This window comes from Podarcis liolepis, assembly GCF_965112155.1.
Source record: "Podarcis liolepis genome assembly, chromosome: 18".
NCBI lineage: Eukaryota > Metazoa > Chordata > Lepidosauria > Squamata > Lacertidae > Podarcis > Podarcis liolepis.
Genome location: NC_139572.1, coordinates 4519604 through 4535213, shown reverse-complemented (window position 1 = coordinate 4535213; position 15610 = coordinate 4519604). Strand labels below are relative to the sequence as shown.

Below are 15610 nucleotides of genomic sequence, written 5' to 3'. Positions count from 1 at the left end.
GGACCTAATGGTCAGGGACCCCTTTACCTTTACCTTAAGGGGATGGGAAGAAATTTGGTTCCGTTTGCACAACCTACCCGGGTTGCCTCTTCTCGAAACAAGGAGGGGACCGAAATGCTGCGATTGTTTGAAATTGGCACTTTTCTGAATTTTGCAATTTGGTTCTCCAATGGGGGCGGGTGGTGTCAGGGGGGAGTGTTCATTAAAAAGGCATATATTGGTGCAATTCACACACACAAATTTGCTCTGTCAGGCAAACGGGCTTGCAGGTGCTTGGGCCAAATCGCAGAATATGGGAATGTGAGTATTAGGGTTAGCTTTCACGATGACTTCTTAAAATACCATATTTCTTGCTCTATAAGACTCACGTTTTCCTTCTAAAAAGTAAGGGGAAATGTGTGTGCGTCTTATGGAGCGAATGCAGGCTGCGCAGCTATCCCAGAAGCCAGAAGAGCAAGAGGGATTGCTGCTTTCACTGCGCAGCGATCCCTCTTGCTGTTCTGGCTTCTGAGATTCAGAATATTTTTTTTCTTGTTTTCCTCCTCCAAAAACTAGGTGCGTCTTGTGGTCTGGTGCGTCTTATAGAGCGAGAAATACGGTACTTGATTCACAGACTGAAATGGGAAGGTGGAAGATGGAATCCAGGAGGAGGGAAGTGAGGAAAGCCAGAGAAACTAAAATGGAGGGTTCCCACCCTCTTCCCCGGGCCTCACAGCTTCGGGCACTGTGACATAATAATAATAATAATAATAATAATAATAATAATAATAATAATAATAATAATTTTATTCTTTATACCCCGCGTCCGTACCTCCTTGAGGCGGTCCATGTCTTTGAGGTAGAATCCGATGTAGAAAAGACTTAGGTATGAATTTACAAACTGAAACTAGAGAAAAAGAGAGAGGGGAGATGTTATATATATATATATTTACTGCGCTCCCCAACTCCTGGGGTCTGTCCCCGATTAACCTAACTTGGGAAGGCTACATTAAGTGTGGGCTGTTTAAAAGGCAGCCGAAAACAACCGTTTGTGTTTTTCCTAGATAGACACATTTCCTGTAAACTTGCTTGAGAGACACTCCTGTTGTGCTCTGACGGGCATAACTATAGATTCTCCAAACTTCCCTAAACAGGGCTGCCTTCAGATGTCTTCTAAAAGTCAGATAGTTATTTCTTTCCTTGACATCTGGCGGGAGGGCGCCACCACCGAGAAGGCCCTCTGCCTGGTTCCCTGCAACCTCACTTCTCGCAGGGAGGGAACCGCCAGAAGGCCCTCGGGAGATGGACCCCAGTGTCCGGGCTGGACGATGGGAGTGGAGACGCTCCTTCAGGTATACCGGGCCGAGGCCGCTTAAGGCTTTCAAGGTCAGCACCAACACTTTGAATTGTGCTTGGAAACGTAGTGCTGCCTCCTCCTTCCTCCCTTGCTCTCTCTCTCCCCCAGCCTGCTGTCCAACAGGTGAAGTAGGACAACGCAGCCCACTTCTAGCTGCCCTCCCAACCGCGAGGAAGCCAGCCGGTTCCAAGCCAGTTAGCAAAAGCTCCTTTTGCTGTCTCGACAAACTGTCAAGCCTACTAGCTTGGGGCTCCCCAGGCTGCTGTCCAACAGGTGAAGTAGGACGACACAGCCCACTTCTATCTGCATGGGGAAGCCAGCTGGTTTCAAGTAGGCTATCGAAAGCTCCTCTTCCTGTCCCAACAAACCGTCAAACCCACTAGTTTGACGCACCGGACTTGGACCATTGGGTCCACCGAGGCCAGAACTGTCAACACTGGCTGGCAGCAGCAGTTCTCCAGGTTCCCAGGGGGTCTCCGGGGACTGGACCTGGTATATTCTGCATGCAAATAAGTGGCTCCCTCCACCGTTCCCACAAACATGTGGCAGCCCAACCGTTGCACCCGGGGATCCCAAACTCACCAAGACCATTTTGATGATGAGGTGTTTTTCGTAGGCACTCTGCAAGCGGTAATTTTCTGCAAGGAAAAGGGAATTTCATGTTTAGGATGTCTATCTCAAGGAAGGAAGGGAGGGAGGGAGGGAGGGAGGGAGGGAAGAAGGAAAAAAGGAAGGAAAAAAGAAGTAAAGAAAGAAAGAAGGAAGGAAGGAAGGAAGGAAGGAAGGAAGGAAGGAAGGAAGGAGGGAGGGAGGGAGGGAGGGAGGGAAGGAAGGAAGGAAGGAAGGGGAAGGAAGGAAGGAAGGAAGGGGAGAAAAGAAAGGGAGGGAGGGAGGGAGGGAGGGAAGGAGGAAGGGAGGAAGGAAGGAAGGAAGGAAGGAAGGAAGGAAGGAAGGAAGGAGAGAAAAGAAAGGGAGGGAGGGAGGGAAGAAGGAAAAAAGGAAGGAAAAAAGAAGGAAGGAAGGAAGGAAGGAAGGAAGGAAGGAAGGAAGGAAGGAAGGAGGGAGGGAGGGAGGGAGGGAGGGAGGGAAGGAAGGAAGGAAGGAAGGAAGGAAGGAAGGAAGGAGAAAGAGAAAGAAAGAAAGAAAGAAAGAAAGAAAGAAAGAAAGAAAGAAAGAAAGAAAGAAAGACGGGAGGGAGGGAGGGAGGAGCAAGGGAGGGAGGGAGGGAGGGAGGGAAGGAAGGATGGAAGGAAGGAAGGAAGGAAGGAAGGAAGGGGAGAAAAGAAAGGGAGGGAGGGAGGGAGGAAAGGAGGAAGGGAGGGAGGGAAGAAGAAGGAAGGAAGGAAGGAAGGAAGGAAGGAAGGAAGGAAGGAAGGAAGGAAGGAAGGAAGGAAGGAAGATCCCGCAAAGAATTCACCCATGTCGTTCAGCCAGTAGGCGATCTTCTTGTAGACTTCGTCGCAGGCGGTGACGATGACGGCCAGCACAATTTTTGGCAGGAAACGCACGATGCGCGGCAGCTCCTTAATGCTCAGCACAAATTCCTGGCGAGGGAAGAGAGAAAGCGGGGGTTCGCGCAGGGAGGGCAACGAGGAGGTCCCCCCCCCCCCAAAAAACTCGCTGCTCGGAAATGCCAATCAAAACCAATACCGTGCACGTGCGCAGAAGCGGTGCCTCTGAATACAAACTTTTTGGGGTACTTACGAACCGCCGGAACGAGTTAAGTTCGTATCCGGAGGGTCCATTGTGTATGACAAATAAATAAGCTGAGAAATTTGTCCAGAGAAACCAAAACGGATTCAGTTAAGGTAAAGGGACCCCTGACCATTAGGTCCAGTCGTGGCCGACTCTGGGGTTGCGGCGCTCATCTCGCTTTACTGGCCAAGGGAGCCGGTGTACAGCTTCTGGGTCATGTGGCCAGCAGGACTAAGCCGCTTCTGGCGAACCAGAGCAGCGCACGGAAACGCTGTTTGTCTTCCCGCCGGAGCGGTACCTATTTATCTACTTGCACTTTGAGGTGCTTTCGAACTGCTAGGTTGGCAGGAGCTGGGACCGAGCAACGGGAGCTCACCCCGTCGCGGGGATTCGAACCGCCAACCTTCTGAGCCCTAGGCTCTGTGATTTAACCCACAGCGCCACCCGCGTCCCTTCAAACGGATTCAGTTACTTCTTGTAAAAATAAGAAGAAAGCAACAGATAGGTTGAATTAATAAGGATGATGATGACAATGACAACCCCGTAATCTGTCTCTCCCTCCTGCGAAAACTTCCTCCCCTCCGAAAGCCTGGCTTTCCCTGCTCACCTGTAGCTCGAAGCAGCCCAGCATGGCGAGGAAGACGAAGGAGAGGCAGAAGAGGCAGACCGGGAGGCTGACCAGGCACTGGAAGAGCAGCCGCTTCCAGGGCGGGTAGTAGAATTCCTCCGAGTTGGTGACGGGGCTCACGCGCTTTACTCCCTGCGGGCGGGGAGAGGGTTCAGCAAGGCGGCGGCCGCAGAGAGCTGCCTGCCCGGAGGAGCTAGGGAAGATTGTGGGTCCGCTTGCAGCAGGGTGAGCTCAGGCCCCGGTGGGTGGATGCGGCCCCCAGAGCCTTTCTGTCTGGCCCTGGGGGGTCTCTTTAGGAACCTCGGGAGAAGAGGGGTGAATGTGGCCCCCGAAATCTTTCTATCTGGCCCTGGAGGGTCTCTTTAGGAACCTCAGGAGCAGAGGGGTAGATGTGGCCCCCGAAGCCTTTTTATCTGGCCCTTGAGGGTCTCCTCAGGAACCTCAGGAGCAGAAGGGTGAATGTGGCCCCCGAAGCCTTTCTATCTGGCCCTTGAGGGCCTCTTTAGGAACCTCAGGAGCAGAGGGGTGAATGTGGCCCCCGAAACCTTTCTATCTGGCCCTTGAGGGTCTCCTTAGGAGCCTCAGTAGCAGAGGAGTGAATGCGGCCCCCAGAGCCTTTCTATCTGGCCCTGGAGGGCCCCCTTAGCAGACTCAGGAGCAGAAGGGTGATTGCGGCCCCCAGAGCCTTTCCACCTGGCCCTCAGCGGACTCCTTAGGCCACACCCTCTTTCTTAAGGGAGGGAGGGGATGGTCTAGGTTTTCCCACAACATTCTCTCCCCTGCCCCAGTTCCCGGGGCTGGATCCGGTCCCGCCACTGACCCGGAACTGCGGCCGCGGCTCCTCGATGGACTCCGCCGGCGTGTCCAGGGTGCCCCACTTGTAGGCGAACTCGGCCCCCCGCCGCTTCCACTCCTCCAGGAACAGGGTGGCCCAGATGACATTGAAGATGGCGAAGATCACACAGCAGACGTCCCGGCTGGTCTGGAGGGGGAATAAAGGTAAAGGTAAAGGGACCCCTGACCATTAGGTCCAGTCATGGCCGACTCTGGGGTTGCTGCGCTCATCTCGCTTTACTGGCCGAGGGAGCCGGCGTACAGCTTCCGGGTCATGTGGCCAGCAGGACTAAGCCACTTCTGGTGAACCAGAGCAGCGCACGGAAACGCCGTTTACCTTCCTGCCGGAGCGGTACCTATTTATCTACTTGCACTTTGATGTGCTTTCGAACTGCTAGGTTGGCAGGAGCAGGGACCGAGCAACAAGAGCTCACCCCGTCGCGGGGATTCGAACAGCCGACCTTCTGATTGGCAAGTCCTAGGCTCTGTGGTTTAACCCACAGCGCCACCCGCGTCCCTAATGATTAGTAGTTTGCATCAAATATTTACACCTATTATTATTACATGTTATAGCAAGATTCTAGAGGCTAGATTATGAGTTTTTGTAAACCGTGTTTCTAAAGCAACTTTTGTTCTTGCCAAGCGCCAATGTGTTTGAATCATTAAATTTGCTATGAATACAAAAATCATTTTAAGTTAGAGCTTAATAATTATTCCACTATTCATATACTTCTTCTTCACTGTATTTCACTATTCATATATACTTCTTTGTATTTCAGTTCAACAATTGCTTTGATAAAATACATATTTTGCTATGTGCAAATGGCTTTCGATACCTATTAGGTCCATAAATTACCATATAGCAGGCCTAGGCAAACTCGGCCCTCCAGATGTTTTGGGACTACAAATCCCATCATCCCTAGCTAACAGGACCAGTGGTCAGGGATGATGGGAACTGTAGTCTCAAAACATCTGGAGGGCCGAATTTGCCTATGCCTGCCTATATTCAACACAAAAACACAGCGGCAATTTGTTGTTGACAAAGGACAGCTGGACATATAAAGGGCCCCATTACCTTCAGGAGCTGAGGGCCGCATCAAACCGAAATCCGGCCCTGCCTCCCTTGTTATTTTACTCTCTCTTCCCCTCCCCTGTTCTATAGGTCAGTGTTTTTCAACCACTGTTCCGCGGCACACTAGTGTGCCGCGAGATGTTGCCTGGAGTGAGGCGGGCGAGGCGGGCGGCGAGAGGCGGGGCGGTGGCGGCGAGGAGAGGCCGCCCAGCGCGGGGCTCTCGCCGTCTCTGCCTGCCTGGCTGCCTGCGAGCTCGGCGGGCAGCGCCTCCGTCCGCAGCGCCCGCCTCGCGGCTCTCATTCCCTGCCCCAAAGCTCACCCAGCCAAGCCGCGCTCTCCTTCCTGCCTCGCTTTGCTGCCTCCTCCCCCCCCACCCCCAAAGCTTGGAGGTTCCCCGGCGCCGACCCGCAGGTTTGACCCCCTTCTCACACCTGTTCGCGCTCCTTGCATGGAATGGGGCGGATGGGGAGGAACGGGGCTCGCCGCTGCCTCCGCTCGCCCTCCCCCCCTCCGCCGGCGGTCCCATGATTCTTGGCTTTTTTGGCGGTTGGCACAGAAGGAAGGCAAGGGGGAGGGGGAAAAATTGAAACTTACACTTTCGTGCGTCCCTCCCGGCGTGACGCTGCGCGCTGACGTCACGGGGCTGTAATGGTGGTGTGCCTCGAGATTTTTTTCATGAAACAAGTGTGCCTTTGCCCAAAAAAGGTTGGGAAACACTGCTATAGGTAACCCGTCCTCACCTGATCGTTCTCCGTGAAGGTGTAGAGAAGGGAGCCAAAGACAGCCGGGTAAACCATGGCCGATGTGTAGAATCCCAGCCAGGCAAAATACATGGCAATTTTCACACCAAAGTAGTCACAGATATCATCTGGGGGTGAAAAGGGGGAAGGAAATCAGAACGTGGCTGGACCAAAGTTAATTCAGCTTCCTGTTCTTTTATTCAGGAGATGAATGAATTTTATTATTTCAGTCACAGTCCAGTTCCAGCCCACATACAATATCAAGGAAGTCATAAAACACGATTCGGGATACATTTGAATTTGCAATTAGGTATAACAGGGACAATACAGATATAGCAACAGTTTAAAAATATATAAATTAAAACCTAGATTTAGAAGATGCAATCCTGCATGAGGAATGGGAAAGCCTGCACCCTGAAGATATTATTATTATTATTATTATTATTATTATTATTATTATTATTATTCTGCCCATCCTGTTCTTTTATTTTGAAGATGCCTTCTGGCCTGAGAAAATGCAACACCTCTCTTTTTGCTCAGGAATGGGGAAGGCTGTACCCTCCAGACAACAACAACATCAACAACATAATAACAATGATTTGTTATTTATACCCCGCCAATCTGACTGGGTTTCCCCAGCCACTCTGGGCGGCTTCCAACAAAACACTAAAATGCAATAACCTATTAAACATTAAAAGCTTCCCTAAACAGGGCTGCCTTCAGGTGTCTTCTAAAAGTTTGGTAGTTATTTTTCTCTTTGACATCTGGTGGGAGCGCGTTCCACAGGGAGGGTGCCACCGCCGAGAAGGCCCTCTGCCTGGTTCCCTGTAACCTCACTTCTCGCAGGGAGGGAACCGCCAGAAGGCCCTCGGCGCTGGACCTCAGTGTCCGGGCAGAACGATGGGGGTGGAGACGCTCCTTCAGGTATAACAATTGTTGTTGTTGTTAATATACTGCCCACCCTGTTCTCTTATTTCAAAGATTTATTCCTGCATGAGGAAGCGTACACACTTCTCTTTTTGCTCAGGAATGGAGAAGGCTGTACCCTCAAGATATTATTCTTATTATCAGTGCTTTTTTTCTTTAAAAAACGTTTAGGGGTACTCTCATCTCGACTCAAGAAAATAACCATTTTATAGTTCAAATGGGGGAAAATAAATACAGCAAATGGACAAATGTACAAAGATTCACAAAATGTTTAAGGGTAGGGGTACTGCTGCACCCCCCCAAGAAAAAAGCACTGCATATTATTATTATTATTATTATTATTATTATTATTATTACACCGCCCTTCATCAAAAGATCTCTGGCCGGTTAAAAGCGCAAGATAAAAACACAAATAAGTAGTTAACAAAAACAAAACAATTCTCCCCACCCCAAACTAAACACATTCGAAGGGCAATCAGCCAAAAGCCTGGTTGAAGAAGAACATTTTTGCCTGGCGTCTAAAGGTGTAAAAGGTAAAGGACCCCAGTCAAAGGCGACTATGGGGGTTGTGGCGCTCATCTTGCTTTCAGGCCGAGGGAGCCGGCGTTTGTCCGCAGACAGCTTTCCGGGTCGTGTGGCCAGCAGGACTAAACTGCTTCTGGCGCAACAGGACACCATGACGGAAACCAGAGCGCACGGAAATGCTGTTTACTTTCCCGCTGCAGTGGTACCTATTTATCTACTTGCGCTGGCGTGCTTTCGAACTGCTAGGTTGGCAGGAGCTGGGAAGGAGCAACGGGAGCTCACCCCATCACGGGGATTCGAACTGCCGACCTTCCGATCGGCAAGCCCAAGAGGCTCAGTGGTTTAGACCACAGCGCCCCGCGTGTCCCTATTCCTCCTGAGAAAAGGGGGGGGGGTAACGTCTCTCCTTAGATCAGGGGCAGGGAGGGGAACCTACAGGCCCCACAAGTGATCTTGGAACAGCAGGGAGTCAGGGAAGGACGGAATTGCATACCCAAAGGTTGCGGTTCGCAAATGGCTTGTACCCACGATTTCATCAGCCGGTTGAGGATCCGTTGCTCGTGGATGGGGAAGACCTGCTGGAGAATGCCACGGGCAGCCAATTCGGGAACTGCAGAAAAAAGAAAGGGGGGCGCAGGAGTTAAGCGGAGCAGGGGTGCCACACACCCCCCCTTCGACCCTGGATGCGCCAACAGCAGCTACCAAAGCTGTAGGTAAAGGTAGAGCGACCCCTGACTATAAGGTCCAGTCGTGACCGACTCTGGGGTTGTGGTACTCATCTCGCTTTATTGGCCGAGGGAGCCAGCATACAGCTTCCGGGTCATGTGGCCAGCAGGACTAAGCCGCTTCTGGCGAACCAGAGCAGCGCACGGAAACGCCGTTTACCTTCCCGCCGGAGCGGTACCTATTTATCTACTAGCACTTTGACGTGCTTTCAAACTGCTAGGTTGGCAGGAGCAGGGATCAAGTAACGGGAGCTCACCCCATCACGGGGATTCGAACCACCAACCTTCTGATCGAGAAGTCCTAGGCTCTGTGGTTTAACCCACAGCGCCACTAGTCCTTTGCAATTTAAAAGTTTAAAAACAGACCTACTTTGTCCTGCCGGACCCCAAGAGTGGAATGAGCTTTTGGGGTGGGTGGGCAGGCCTAGCCCCCTCCTCAGAAGTGGTACCTCCCCCAGCAAGTTTCTGCCAAACGGGTGAACTAGAAGGATGTGGCAGAAGGACGACAATGGCCATGTTATGTTTCCTTCTTCTGGTTGGGCTCGTCACCGGTTTGTGTTTACTGACTTTAAACTGAGCTTTATTTCTTGGTTGGTTATTTTATGTAATGTGAAGGTAAAGGGACCCCTGACCATTAGGTCCAGTCGTGGCTGACTCTGGGGTTGCGGTGCTCATCTCGCTTTACTGGCCGAGGGAGCCAGCATACAGTTTCCGGGTCATGTGGCCAGCATGACTAAGCCGCTTCTGGCGAACCAAAGCAGCGCACGGAAGCGCCGTTCACCCTCCTGCCGGAGTGGTACCTATTTATCTACTTGCACTTTGACGTGCTTTCGAACTGCTAGGTGGACAGGAGCAGGGACTGAGCAACGGGAGCTCACCCCGTCATTGCAGGGATTTGAACTGCCGACCTTCTGATCGGCAAGTCCTAGGCTCTATAGTTTAAAACGCCGCTGAATTTCAAAAGCAAAATGAGAAACTCTCCAAAATTCAAAGTCCCAGCAAAGGATTCTGTTCGGTTGTTCGGACAGCGAACAAATCTCAGTTCAGCTCTTCAGACAGACAGACGCCGCTCCACATGCCCCGCCTTCTGGCCCCAATCCCCACTCACCGATTGGCTGGCCTTCCAGGAAGTGGATGTTGTGCAGAGCCTCGCCCTGTTTGGCTCGCAGATTCTCCAGCCAGTACCTGATGATGCTCTGACGTTCCTGAAAGAGAGAGGGGAAAGCAGTGAATGGACCACCCGGGGTCACCAGCCCCTAGCTGTCAACTAACAGATTTGAAAATAAGGGACCAGCAGCCTCGATAATAAGGGATCAGCAGCCAAAATAAGGGATTTTCCAAGCACAGGTATGTTCAACTTTTGAGCCCCTCCGAGCCAAAGGCAGAAAGCCCAGCCAGCAACCAAACGAAGCCTCAAGCGGCGGTTCCCACAGCGCAGCAACCCGGCAAAGGGGATGCAGCAAGGAAAACCACCGTCACCTCTCTGCTGGGAAGCGCTGAGCAAAGGCGAGTCCCCAGGCAACGCGGCCAATTTGATCGGCACAAGGCATGCAAGCTCCACCCCCCAGTCGTTCTTAGACTCCTTATTGGGTGAGCAACGCAGCCAAGCAACACAGTTGGAGCCTCCCTCCTCCCTGGCCGGCAGGGAGGGAGGGAGAGGAGCTGCTTCCTTTGAAACCCGGGAAATTTAAGGGACATCATCAATAAGGGACAGCAGCGGGAGGACACGGCGCTGGGATAAGGGACTGTCCCGCCAAATAAGGGACACTTGACAGCTATGCACCACCCCCACACCCTTTGAGCCACAACTGGGTCTTGGCACCTACAGATCTTTTAAGAAACATTACAAAGCGGGCGGCGACTGTTCCATCGGACTTTTTACAGGATTTTTACATTGGGTCACCCCAAATTCACCAACAGATCACATAGCATGTCCATGGCTACAGCCTGCACCAAAAAAATCTTGCATCTACTGTTTCCTGGGGCTGCAATGGTGCAAAAATGTGGTTACAAAGCACGGATCCACATGGATCCTCAGGATTTTTGCATTGGGTCACCCCAAATTCACCGTCAGATCACATGTCTGGGACCACAGCATGAACCACAAAAGTCATACATCCACTGTTTCGTTCATAATATTTTTTTTCTTGTTTTCCTCCTCTAAAAACTAGGTGCGTCTTATGGAGCGAAAAATACGGTATCACACCCCACACAGCCTAGTCCTGGGGGCAGGACCCACCTGAGAAGTGAAAAAATAAAGTTCGTTTTCGATGTTTTCGTAGATGTAATCTTCCTCGCAGGAGAAGCTCCGCATTCCGCCTCCGAACTCTGCTTTCACAGGCTTCCGCAAACCGATCTCATCGGCTCCTCGGAGCAAACTGCCGAGAAGAACGGGGGTGGAGAAAGGAGACTAAGAGGGGCAGGAATTCTGCACGTGCTCTGAAGCCCAAGCAACTAAAGCGGCAACTAGACAAACCTATCGCCTATTGCAGCTTTCAGTCTGCAAAGCAATAGTTCCCTCCTTTTTTGATTTCCCAGGTGTGCCGAATGCACCCTTAACTTCACGATAGCAACGTTTATTTCCTGTCAAAGTTTATTTCCCCTTCAAAGGGGAGTTGCTCTGCATTATCCCCACCAGAACTTGCCAATAGAAGATGTTGCAGCCCATTGGCGACTTAATATTCTCTAATCTAATTTCAGGGTTTCGCCCCTGGTAGCTACAGCAACCATCTTCAGTCAAAGTTTATTTGTTGTTTGCAACCATCCTTGGGCCTTTCAGCCAAAAAAAGGAGATAGAAGATATTCTATTCACACTTTTGAGGAATACAGTGGTACCTCAGGATACATACGCTTCAGGTTACATACGCTTCAGGTTACAGACTCCGCTAACCCAGAAATAGTGCTTCAGGTTAAGAACTTTGCTTCAGGTTGAGAACAGAAATCGTGCTCTGGCGGCACGGCAGCAGCAGGAGGCCCCATTAGCTAAAGTCGTGCTTCAGGTTAAGAACAGTTTCAGGTTAAGTACGGACCTCCGGAACGAATTAAGTACTTAACCCGAGGTACCACTGTATGCAAAGATACACCATTAAACTACAGCGATGACCAATTTATACATAATATACCTTGACACACAGACCTACGCAAATAAGTTTCTATATTGCACTGCCGATCAGACTTCAGCGAAATGAGCTTGCTTCGACTTTTGATCTTGATTGAAAGCAACAGATGATGGATTTGCTCAGGACAGAATAAAAAATACTAATTTTTTTTAGAGAGAAGGGAAGGCTGCCTATGCTTTTCCCGTCCATTCAAAAAGCTCCATCCATCTCTGATAGCATCTTTAGGTCAGCGTGGGAAAATTTCTAGCCCATATCCAGTGGAGACAATGGACTTGGAGACAGAATCCTGAATTCTCTAATCCCCAAGCAGTGGTACCTCTGCAGTCGAACAGAAATCCGTTCCGGAAGTCCGTTCGACTTCAAAAACGTCCGGAAACCAAGCTCGGTTTCCGATTGGCTGCAGGAAGCTCCAATCGGAAGCCCCGTCGGACGTTCGGGTTCCAAAGAACGTTCGCAAACCGGAACAGTCACTTCCGGGTTTGCGGCGTTCGGGAGCCGAAACGTTCGACTCGCAAGGCGTTCGGGATCCGAGGTACGACTGGAATTCCTTATAATTCTGACATGGTTTTAAAAGGCAGGGAAAGGAGGGTTGTCCGGCGAGGAAGAAAGACCCTCCTCGCTTCCCGCCGGCCCACCACACGCCCGCGCGCCCAAAACCTGCCGCCCACCGGAGTCGGGACCTGCCTTTCGTAAGTCGCTGTGACGAAGAAGGCGTAGACCCGGGTGTGCTTGTGGTGGCGTATCTGAATGATGAGCTCCGGGATTCCCAGCCGGATGTGGTTCAGCAGCCATAGAAGCGTGTGGTCATCGGTCGTGTCTGGAGAGGCATTTGGAAAAGGAGAGTGAGAAGAAGAAGAAGAGGAGAAGAGTTTGGATTTGATATCCCGCTTTATCACTGCCCTAAGGAGTCTCGGGTGGCGCTGTGAGTTAAACCACAGAGCCTAGGACCTGCCGATCAGAAGTTTGGCGGTTCGAATCCCCGCAATGACGGGGTGAGCTCCCGTTGCTCGGTCCCTGCTCCTGCCAACCTAGCAGTTCGAAAGCACGTCAAAGTGCAAGCAGATAAATAGGTACCGCTCTGGCGGGAAGGTAAACGGCGTTTCCGTGCGCTGCTCTGGTTTGCCAGAAGCGGCTTAGTCCTGCTGGCCACATGACCCGGAAGCTGTACGCCGGCTCCCTCGGCCAATAAAGCTAGAAGAGAGCGGCAACCCTAGAGTCGTCCGCGACTGGACCTAACGGTCAGGGGTACCTTTACCTTTATCTCCCACTGTAGCAAGCTCCCACTGTACGCATTATACGTGCCTGCTTTGTATTTTAGGTTTCCTCTTTTTGCACTTTCACGTGCCGTTACAACCACGCCCTCTCTGCTTTATGTACGTTATGAAACAAAACGAATTAAAAATAAATAAATCGGGCGAGTGACGCAATTCCCAGGTTCCCTCGGGGGACCTTCCTGATCAAAATGGGGGGGGGGGCGGGGACATCGGAAGGCTTAAGAAGAGAAACTCATCTCTCTCTCTCTCCTTTTCCTCCATACTGCATTACGGTCTGGCCTCTCGCCCAGCCTGGTGTCTGATTACAAGCGATCGAGCCTGAAACCAACATGCAGCGATCTACGTTTCCCTGCCTGGAATGGGGGGGGGGGCGGGCAAGGGAGCCCCCACCCGCCAGGGCCTTGGCAAAGTCGGCTTTTTTCAGCACGCAGAACTGATCTGGAAGTTTCTACACCTGCCCGTTTTCCTGTGAGGCTTTGCAGGTAGACGGTGCCTGGATGTGGAGGCTCTGTCCCTACCTGTCTGTCCCTGCTATTCTCTGGGTTCACTGGGGGGGGAGGACTGTAGGGTAAAGACCCCTGGACGGCTAAGTCCAGTCAAAGTCAACTATGGGGTTGCGGCGCTCATCTCGCTTTCGGGCCGAGGGAGCCGGTGTTTGTCCGCAGACAGCTTTCTAGGTTATGTGGCCGGCAGGACTAAACCGCTTCTGGCACAATGAGACACCGTGACAGAAAACAGAGTGCATGGAAATGCCGTTTACCTTCCCGCCACAGTGGTACCTCTTTATCTACTTGCGCTGGCGTGCTTTCGAACTGCTAGGTTGGCAGGAGCTGGGACGGAGCAACAGGAGCTCACTCCATTGCGGGGATTCAAACCGCCGACCTTCCGATCGGCAAGCCCAAGAGGCTCAGGGGTTTAGGCCACAGCGCCACCCGATCCTCTGTCTGCAACCCTGGACGGCCGCTGCTGCCAGCCCGTGTAGGCTAAACTGAGCTAGTTGGAGCAGAGTTCTGACTTGGCAGCAGGCAGCCTGCTATGTCCCTCTGTTTTGAACCAAAGAACTGGAACTGCCGAATTTGGCAAAACGCACCTGGCAGGGTCATCAGGACGTCGCAGTTTTCCGTAGGCACCGTTTTCATCCATGATTTGTGAGACATGATGTAACGGCCGGCTTGCAGAAGCCTCTTCCCGAAGAGCTTATCTGTGAGGTGAAGAAGAGCAAGGATAAGCGGTGTGCAGTACGACGGCAGGTGGGAACAAGATCAACATTGCATCTTCATCTCTTTTTATATATGCAGTGGTGCCTCGCAAGACGAAAAGAATCCGTTCTGTGATTCTCTTCGTCTAGCGGTTTTTTCGTCTTGCGAAGCAAGCCCATTGTCGGATTAGAGGATTAGCGCTATTAGCGGCTTTTAGCGGCTTATCTGCTGATTGGATCAGCTGATAAGCGGCTTAGTGGCTTAGAAAAAGGGGGGGAGGAAAAAAACCCAGCAGGAACTCGCAAGACATTGTCGTCTTGCGAAGCAAGCCCATAGGAGATTCGTTTTGCGAAGCACCTCCAAAACGGAAAACTCTTTCGTCTAGCGAGTTTTCCGTCTTGTGAGGCATTCGTCTTGCGGGGCACCACTGTATATATATATTAATTAATTTTAGCACACAGAATTATAAAACATACCACACAATTTATCACAGATACAATCTTACTGGACTTCCATCAGCACCTCTGATAATCCTCCGTCTTAATCACTTCTTATGCATTTCTTAACTTAATATGGCCTTTACATCTTTTAACGTATCATCTCTCCTTTTCCGTTTTTACAATATTTCCCATAATACTCCTCCTCACAGAACTTCTTGCAACCCTACAAACGTCGTCTGATCATCACAAATGTACTTTTCAAATAGTCCGTAAATTTACTCCAGTCTTCGGTAAACCTCTGGTCCCGCCGATTTCGGATCCTTCCTGTTAGTTTGTCAAGTTCTGCATAGTCCATTAATTTCATCCTCCATTCTTCCATCGTTGGTAATTCTTCTTGCTTCCATTTTTGGGCCAATAGTATTCTTGCTGCTGTTACTGCATATGAGAAAAGCTTACATTCCTTTCTATTTACAGTGGTGCCCCGCAAGACGAATGCCTCGCAAGACGTAAAACTCGCTAGACGAAAGAGTTTTCCGTTTTGGAGGTGCTTCGCAAGACGAATCTCCTATGGGCTTGCTTCGCAAGATGACAATGTCTTGCGAGTTCCTGCAGGTTTTTTTTCCTCCCCCCCTTTTTCTAAGCCGCGAAGCCGCTTATCAGCTGATCCGATCAGCAGATAAGCCGCTAAAAGCCGCTAATAGTGCTAATAGCGCTAATAGCGCTAATCCTCTAATCCATCAATGGGCTTGCTTCGCAAGACGAAAAAACCGCTAGACGAAGAGAATCACGGAACGGATTCTTTTCGTCTTGCGAGGCACCACTGTATATAATTTCCAACAATACCCAAAAGAAATGCTTCTGGTTTCTTTATAAATGCATATTTCAATATTTTTCCAACTCATTATATATCATCTCCCATAAGCATTTCACCTTTTTACATTCCCACCACATGTGATAAAATGTTCCCTCTTTTTCCTTACATTTCCAACATTTGTTACTAACTTTATACATTTTTGCTAAGTTAACCGGTGTTATATACCATCTATACATTGCATCTTCATCTCCGTTGGGTTGCCAACTTATCAGAAAGCAAAG

General features: G+C 50.7%; 1 protein-coding gene across 3 annotated transcripts in view; it reads right to left on the bottom strand.

Moving 5' to 3' along the window:
* The window catches only part of ANO8 (anoctamin 8), a 41372-nt gene that overhangs the window by 13398 nt on the left and 12364 nt on the right, over positions 1-15610 (bottom strand). For all 3 annotated transcript variants that reach the window (XM_083483644.1, XM_083483645.1, XM_083483646.1), the window contains exons 2-12: positions 13967-14077; positions 12287-12419; positions 10723-10861; positions 9592-9688; positions 8252-8368; positions 6307-6434; positions 4480-4641; positions 3639-3791; positions 2754-2880; positions 1919-1974; positions 812-886 (exon numbers count right to left, since the gene is read on the bottom strand). In XM_083483644.1, coding sequence (XP_083339770.1) covers positions 812-886; positions 1919-1974; positions 2754-2880; positions 3639-3791; positions 4480-4641; positions 6307-6434; positions 8252-8368; positions 9592-9688; positions 10723-10861; positions 12287-12419; positions 13967-14077 — 1298 coding nt within the window. The remainder of the gene's footprint in view (positions 1-811; positions 887-1918; positions 1975-2753; positions 2881-3638; positions 3792-4479; positions 4642-6306; positions 6435-8251; positions 8369-9591; positions 9689-10722; positions 10862-12286; positions 12420-13966; positions 14078-15610) is intronic.